This window comes from Macrobrachium nipponense, chromosome 22 (genome assembly GCF_015104395.2).
Source record: "Macrobrachium nipponense isolate FS-2020 chromosome 22, ASM1510439v2, whole genome shotgun sequence".
NCBI lineage: Eukaryota > Metazoa > Arthropoda > Malacostraca > Decapoda > Palaemonidae > Macrobrachium > Macrobrachium nipponense.
The window spans coordinates 55,363,366-55,372,077 of NC_087213.1; the positions used below are offsets into that span (position 1 = coordinate 55,363,366).

General features: G+C 38.6%; 2 protein-coding genes across 6 annotated transcripts in view; both read right to left on the reverse strand.

Annotated features, from left to right (window-relative positions):
- LOC135198691 (E3 ubiquitin-protein ligase TRAIP-like) overlaps positions 1-8,712 on the reverse strand; it is a gene marked incomplete at its 5' end in the record, with an annotated part of 425,152 nt that overhangs the window by 270,200 nt on the left and 146,240 nt on the right.
- LOC135198687 (myeloid leukemia factor-like) overlaps positions 1-8,712 on the reverse strand; it is a 69,705-nt gene that overhangs the window by 34,559 nt on the left and 26,434 nt on the right. For all 3 annotated transcript variants that reach the window (XR_010310865.1, XM_064226510.1, XM_064226509.1), the window contains exon 2: positions 116-311. Coding sequence is in view for 2 of the 3 variants with exons in the window: in XM_064226510.1 (XP_064082580.1) it covers positions 116-311 (196 nt within the window). In the remaining variant the exon portion in view is untranslated. The remainder of the gene's footprint in view (positions 1-115; positions 312-8,712) is intronic.

Genomic DNA, 8,712 nt, shown 5'->3' on the forward strand with positions numbered 1-8,712 from the left:
ATATATATATATATATATTAATACTATAAACTTTAATGTTTGTGAAAATCAAATGCTAACAAACAAGATAGCTGACAGCAAGAAAAAAAAAAAAAAAAAACTTCCCAGTACTCACCATGGAAGTCATGAGGCCGCCCATGGTGGGGATGGCCAGGGCCGAGAACGGATCCCTGGGCCGAGCCGGCCGCGGCTGGCGGCGCCCTTGGGTGAGGGCCGGGAAGGGGGAGGGCACGAAGAAGGGGCTCCCCTCGAAGGGGTCCATCATGGAGTTCATCATCTGGTCCATCTGACGCATCATCGAGCGATGGCTCCTGCGAGAACACAAAAGAAAATAATTCCAAGACATGAATAGAAAGAATACAGCACGAGGGCCAAAGGTCAAGCGCTGGGACCTACGAGGTCATTCGGCACTGAAAAGGAAATCAAGGGGCCATTGACTTGGAATTACAGCTTTCAAAAATAATTATTAGTAGGAGTATTATTCATAAGGTGAACCTTATTCAAATGGAACAAGCCCACCACAAGGGCAATTGACTTGAAATTCAAGCTTCTGAATTGAACATGGTTCCCATTAAAAAGTTAACAGATTATTATTATTAATTATTATTATTCAAAGGATGAAACCTTATTTGTACTGAACAGCCCTTCCCCCAGGGGGGCACTGGTGTAAAATTAAAACTTCCAAAGAATAAGTCCTTTCAAAAGAAGTAATAGACGGTAATGAGAAAACCAATTACGAGAGATCAGTTATTAAAAGACGGATAAATTACAAAACTTATAAATAAAAAATAAATATAAATGTCGGCAAAATATTAAAATGAAAGATCTGACAGGTGTAACAGGACAAAAACCTTAAAAGCTGTGCCATAACTCAATTGTCAGAAGAGGGTGGAAAGGAAGATGGAAGAGAGAGAATATGAACGGAGGTACAGTGAAAGGAATGAAAGGGGTTGCAGCTGGGGGCTGAAGGGACCCTGCAAAGACCAATAAAAGTAAGGCCTACAGTGCACCACCTGAGGTATACAGTGACGGCATAACCCCCTATGGTGACAATGGATAGACTTTACAATTAATAACGTGGTGACAGTGGATAGGCATTACAATCGACATATTCCTTCAGGACTTTGTGGATTGAGTTTTTATGTTGCATATCCAGTTTCCTTCAGATAGATAGATATCTTCATAACAGAAGGTATTACATAAAAGGTATAAGCTATTACCACACAGACATGTCAGCAACTCATAATTTAGGACTCTTTCTTACAGCTTCCAGTAAAGATGGTTATGTTTTTTCTCCAATAAGATCGTCATGTTTTTTTTAACGTCTGTTTACCAGGAGCAACACAAGAAGTTGTGTGGGGAGAAGTTTTTTTTTTTTTTCTACAAAAATGTCACAAAACCTGGACTAGGAGGAAGGCAGCTTAATACGGAAAATTAACCAAGAAAAAAAAAAAAAAAAAAAAATAATAAAAAAAAAAGCAAGGCAGACGAGTCTGGGATACCACCCCTCTCTCTCTCTCTCTCTCTCTCTCTCTCTCTCTCTCTCTCTCTCTCTCTCTCTCTATTTAAACCTCTAAATAAGCAATGCCCAATATCATTCCCAGTTTCAGTTGTGATCCTGATGTATATTTAAACTGTTTCGAATGCTCAAGTGTTCATTATTCTGGAAGCTTTCTATCCCCATTAAACTATTATTTTGACACTAAATATTCTTTTTAATATTTTTTTTATGGAAAGTGATGATCAAACAAACAAAATGGAAATGTTTCATATAGGTTCAGCTATTTCTGGAAACTTGAAATACCACAAAGTTAATAGTAATGAACTGCCAGAAGGCTTCACTGCCTGGCAATGAGGTGTGATGGGTCTCTCTCTCTCTCTCTCTCTCTCTCTCTCTCTCTCGCCTCTTCTCTCTCTCATCATCTCTCTCTCCTCTCTCTCTCTAACATTAAGCCTCATGTTTTTCTCAAACCTCTGTATAAGAAAGATAAAAGTACGAGTTCAAATTTCCTTAAATATAATTTTATTTAATTGAATAATTTAGACCAATCTTCACCGAGATACTTTATTGCCCAAAATGAACTCATTTAAGATTATTATCATTATTATTAATTATTGAGATCACTTAGCTATCATAAAACCGAATAAATTGGCACAGTAATAAATAAATTAATATGAAGTTAAAATATTACAATACAAGTTGAACTGTACAGTTTGAAGAAACATTAGATACAACATCCAGAAGAGGGCCACCTGAACACAACCTCTAGCTCATGAGATAGTTTGATAAGCCCATTCTGGTGCCAACTAAGGAGACAAAGAAACACCATAATTATCAAGAGCCATTTACATCCAAACCACAATTATCAAGAGCCATTTATATCCGAACCACAATTATCAAGAGCCATTTATACCCCAGACTTTGCAAATGACAGGACAGAAAACAGTGCTAAGACATTAATTAAAAGAGAGATGAAATGGCAGAACATATGAAGTTGAGTAGAGTTGAATACAGAATTTAGGCCAAAGGCCAAGCACTGGGACCTATGAGGTCATTCAGTGCTGAAATGGAATTGACAGTAAAAAGCTTGAATGGTGTAGGAGAAAAACTCCAAAGCAGTAGCAGTATGAATCACGAGTTAGGAGAGGGTGGAAAGTAAGATGAAGAAAGAGAATAGGAAAGGATGTGCAGTAAACAAAACAAAATTGGTTGCAGCTAGGGGCCAAAGAGATGCTGCAAAGAGCCTTTAGTAATGCCTACAGTGTACCCTGTGAGGTGCACTGACGGCACTAACACCTACAGGGTATGGGACCATTGGGGCACTGGATGAATATGCCATAACATTTAATCCATAATGGTGAGGTTCCACAAGAAAAGCCCGACAAACAACAGGTCGATGCAACCTTTGTTCCAAGTTACTTCATGTTGGCCATCAGAAACAATTCTATTCGTCCTCAAAAAGTTCCACTTACACAGACAGTTACACCTATGTTTCAATTTACTGGAAGATCATATGCACACACTACAAACGTACACTATTATTAGTCATTATCACTCATAAAGTTGAACATTATTCATATGGAACAACCCCACAGGGGTTGCTTGACTTGAAATTCAAGCTTCCAAAAAATATTGTGTTCGTTTGAAAAAAGGAACATTAGGTAATAGGAAAGAGAGAGAGATCAGTTACAAAACAAAAAATTAACAAATTAATAAAAAGATAAAATGTATGAAAATTATAAAAATAAAAGGGGAATTGCTTATGGGTAGTAATGAATTGTATCTTTATTTGAACTTTCCAAGTTCCAAAATCACTGCGTATGTGTATATGCATACCGACAAATTCAACAGCAATTTCTTTAACACTGGAGTGACCAATACAATAATAAAGTGGATGCACATATTTCTCAATCAAGTCTTCAAAATCCTGACAGCTCTAAAATAGAGCACCTCATTTCTGCTTAGGACCAATCCAACTGGAATTAAGAGAGACCTCCCATGGCTTCTCTATACCGTAAATACAGTATTACTGAAGAGTGTTGCATATGAAATTTATAGACACAAACAGAATACAGAAATTACACTAAAAGCAAAGTACTGGGATCTATGAGGTCATTCAGCGCTGAAATGGAAATTGACAGTACAAAGGTTTGAAAGGTGTAACAGGAGGAAAACCTCGCAGCAGCTGCACTATGTATCAAAATATTGTGAGGAGAGGGTGGAAAGTAAGATGGAAGAGAGAATATGAATGCAGAGATAAAGTAAAAGGAATGAAAGGGGTTGCAGCTAAAGGCCGAAGAGACGCTGCAAAAAACCTAAAGTAATAAATTCTCTACTAACTTGAAACATGTGACCCCAAGCTAACACATACACTTTACAAGAGTTAATCAGGCACTCTCTCCTTTCAGGCACTCTCTCCTTTCCTATGTGCTTCCCAAGTCAGTCAGAATAAAAGTCAAAATCTCTTTACCATTAGGGAAATAGGATACCATGAGTTTTTCATTTCTATTCCATATCAAATCTACAACCATTCCAGAGATCAATGATTTTGATTACCATTCTAATCTTCAAAAACAAAATATATTTATTCTTGTTTGAGGCAATACTTCAAAACTGTTAGGCAAACCAAGCCTGACTTAAATAAAATAAAACAAGGGACATTCTACTTTACGAACCACTACAGATTTTCATCAGTTATCAATTGTGCATAACTAGTAATATAACAATAATATTGCTAAGCTAAAACAAACAGCCATCCTAGATATTAGCACAATTAACTTGTATCCCACAAATGCACTAAACCAGATGAATAATTCAACAATATAACAAATCATTACCAGACAATTGTTATGGTATAAAGTAACACAGCCTACACAGGATTTACGATGCACTACTGTACTACGTACTTTCCATAATACGTATGCTACATCGCAACTATTATCTTTGGTGAAAACAAAACAAGAAACTAAATTGTATGATATCAACACAGGTTTCCTAGATTATGAAGTTAAATCCATCCCATCTACTGCTGTTCTACACATGGCCAGAAAAGAACAAAAAATTCTCAGCAGGAAATACGTATACTGCATGCAAGATTTCTCATTTGATGTACAGGAAAACAATTGTGAAAATGACTTGGTTGGCATATAAAGACTAAAACAATCACTGCCACAATCATTTCAATACGATTACAAAAATACTGCTGAAAATATAAGCTATCTTTAACAGTAGGTAAGACTCATCCCATAATAAATATTATACTGTACAGAATACATGCTGCTGCCATCACCAATAACCTATCATTGTTGTAATGCCACTTCACAGCCACCTATTAATCTCTTTGGCAGTAGGGTGGAGTTTAAGCAACAAGATGCTTCAAGAAAATAGAGCCCACCACACAAATGTCATATATGATTTAATTACAAGGATAAACATGGTAGGTTCAAGAGACCTCAGTCCACAAGACATAGGCTACTGATCTCATTATCCTGAAGTGTTCAGAGCTTCATCTGTTTGTGTACAGATGCAAATCTTGAAATAGCTCACTTGAATGACTAACCTCCAGGCCACGAGACAACCCACGTGTTTAGACATAATTTGATGCATCCTTAAAAGAATGCAGGGAATGTTCACATGCTCAAGAGAATGTTGGTGTGTACATAAATTTAAATTAAAGGTACCATCAAGGTAATTTAGGTACATACACAGCAAACATTAGGCTAAATATAGCCTATAAATATTGTGTCTGCAACAAAGTACTATATGTATATGGTCATGACTGCAAAACTGCAAACCAAATGACCTACTTCAGTTCCAGCATCCTACTCTTGAATTGGAATTAGAATATAAAATCTAGGTTAAAGGCCAAGCACTGGTGCCTATGAGGGCATTCAGTGCTGAAAGGGACATGAGACTAAAGAAAGTTTCAAAGAGCTAACAGGAGGAAATTTGCAGTTGTACCATAAAGCAATTGTTACCAGGTGGAACATAAGATAGATGGAAGATAATATGAATGAGGGTACAGTAAAAGGAAAGAAAGAGGTTGTAACCGCGGGCCGAAGGGATGGTGCAAAGAACCCTATGTAATGCCTATGGTGCACAACATGAGGTCTTTTGATAGCACTACCCACATGCTATTCAAATTACATTTCTCCACCTTGATACTCTCTCTGGCTCAGCAGTATTTACAATTATCACTGCACATCATATGACAAATAAACAGTGGGGCTACATTTAATAAGCTGTTACTTCTAATCTCAAACATCTGTTCTTGAAATTCAAAATAAAACAAACTGCATAAACTTTGCTTACTTCTTCTATGTTATCCTATGCAAAATACAATTAATAATTGGCATTTCTCATGCGAAGCCTATGGTAAAAATATACAATAATAAGCATGTGTAATGAGGCTTGAAATTTGTTGTAACTTTCCGGTTACCATCCACTCTGAATCTTTTCATTTCTTCTTTTTGTTTATCTCTAAGACCAAGTGGAATAAATGAATTGATGTTTTCACTTTCAGCATTCGGCAATCTCAAAAATTGAAAATGGTTAGATAAGTGATGGGAAGGGATAAGGAACAGTTTGTCAGAAACACAGAAATAAAGGAAAAGGGGGGGGCAAAGATGATGACTTAGACCAGTTGGGATTCAGGCAAAAAGTTCACTAGACAAAAAGAAGAGCTAACAGTAAAACTGTTAACAACAATGACCACACTTCTTGGATATAAAGGGAGATGTCTTATTGATCCACCTTAAAAGGTTTTCTTAACCATTCACATTTTTAAACGTCATCAAAGTCACATACAGTGCTGTTTTGCGCATATACAGTGGTACCTCAACATACGAAAGGCTCAACTTACGAAAAACTCGAGATACAAAAGCCATTACGAAAAATTTAATGGCTCTACATACGAAAAGTTTTCAAGATACAAAAGGTTTCTGAAGTCCGAGACTCGCCTGGATAACAATTTTGAAAAATCGCGCCCCGCACCGCCATCTTAGTACTAGTAGACTCGCCACCATCCTCCTGCTCTCTCCATTGGTTCCTGATGCTAGTCGCGGCCAATGAATTCCTTCTCTCCTATTTGGCCAGCGTCCCTCCCATCATGCATCTACTATGTACACGTGGTGGCGTGGCTCGGCCACTCGGTAACCGGCATAGTTATAGTACGCACGCGGTATTCGTTTTCGGGATCGTCAATGTGTACGTAATATTTAAAAAAAAAAAACAAAGTGACAAGATCTCTCACATGGGATAAGTGATCAAGGTCTCTCTCATAGGATAACTGGAAACTTTGCAAGGTTGGTAGAATCTCCACTCCCTGCTGAACAGAGGTGTAGACCAATCATTTACAAAATGCATACAAGTATGTATACGTATAATCAAGGCACTTCAGTTTATGTTGAAGGTCAGCAGCCGAACATTCAGTACCCAAATCAGTTGCAGAGAGAGCATTTGGTTGAACAGGGTTTTGATGGACACCAGGGCCTACAGAGTCATGAGGTGCAAAAAAAGAACCACGTGATAAAAAACAGAAAGTTGAAATTCTGTAAAAAAAAAAAAAAAAAAAAAAAATCTACGTAAAGTAAAAAAAAAAAAAAAAAAAAAAAAAAAAACAAAAAAAAAAAAAACAAAAAAAAAAAGTTAAAAAAAAAAAAAAAAAAAAAAGTTAAAAAAAAAAAAGGGGTGGGGGGGGGGGGGGGCAGAAATTAAAGCCGCTTTTCATAAAGTGCAATCATTTGTAGAAGACACCCCCGAAAAGGCTCAACACGGAACATTGTGAAGAAAAAGTAGGCAGAAGCAATCTTCCTTGGTTATAGTTTATGTATGTATATATTTTTTAAAGTGTACATACGTACATATGTACAAAAGAAAAAGAAAAAAAAAACCGGCAGAAATTAAAGCCGCTTTTCATAAAGTGCAATCATTTGTAGAAAACACCCCCCGAAAAGGCTCACACAGAAACACTGAAAAGTAGGCTTAAGCAATCTTCCTTGGATAGTCATGTATGTACGTAGCCTCACTCAAAGGTAAGCTTCCACATTTTACGTACAGTAATATTTCTTGTTACCATGTATGTATGTGTTGGTAAACTCCTTAGCCTTAAGTGAGGGCAAGGACACAACCTTAAATGTAGGTTCCAAATGTCTATTGTGAAATATATACAAGATCCAGGGGACAAAGAGCAGCCAGCTAAACAAACAGACAGATGAGACAAGACTGCCTCGCGAGAGCAATAATTCAATGTTGCCAATACTTAAATGTTGCCATATCATATTACTGGACTAACATGGGATACTCTAATGGCGCGCAACATGTGAAATAATGAACATAATAACAACATAATAATACTGGTACATGTGAAATGCGTCGTCATGTACCTACACTCCCTCCCCCCATCGCTCGTAGTGCATTCTCGAGCAGACTCCTTTTCCATGAGTCTTTGGGAACGACGTGGGTTTACTGGAGGAATACTGACTAAGGACTCTCTTTCTAGGTCCTGGCTAGGGGCCACAGGGACAGGGAGAAAGGGTCACTATTAGTGGGTGGCACCAGGCGAAGAAAACGACGATTACGCCACCACACACGACCACTAGGGAGACGAATTGATAGTCTCTTGACCTTCCATGACCCATGACAGTGCCAACTTTGTCCCAACGATGAGAGGTCGGGTTCTTGAATCCGAACTTGCTGTCCGACGCTCAACGTGGGTAAGGGTGGGCATGCTTGTCGTACTTGGTCGTTACCCGCCTGCTTGTAACGAGCGGCAGCACGGCGGTCCACAATCTTCGGTCTTGACCTGCCACTCCTTGGAGAATGCTTGAGGGTGGGCAGGGATCATGACCTGAGAGGACAGCCATACAGGATCTGGGCAGAAGAGCGTCCAGTAACGTTAGGAGTATTTCTGAGCTCCAATAAGCCTAGGTCAAATGCTTCACAATCAATGTTGCCGATGGGGCTGTTTTGAGGATGAGGTGCTTGATCGACTTCACAGCGGCTTCAGCGTGCACCATTCGATTGTGGGTAGTGGGGTGAGGTTACCATGTGTCGAACTCCCCATCGCTTCATAAATCCTTGAACTCTGCGCTGGTGAATTGGGGCCTCCATCTGTCCTTAGGCGAAGGGGGACACCAACTTCACGGAAACAGCGGCAGAAGATCCTGATAGTATTGGAAGCGGTAGTATCGCCTTGGCAGGGTGCGACAACA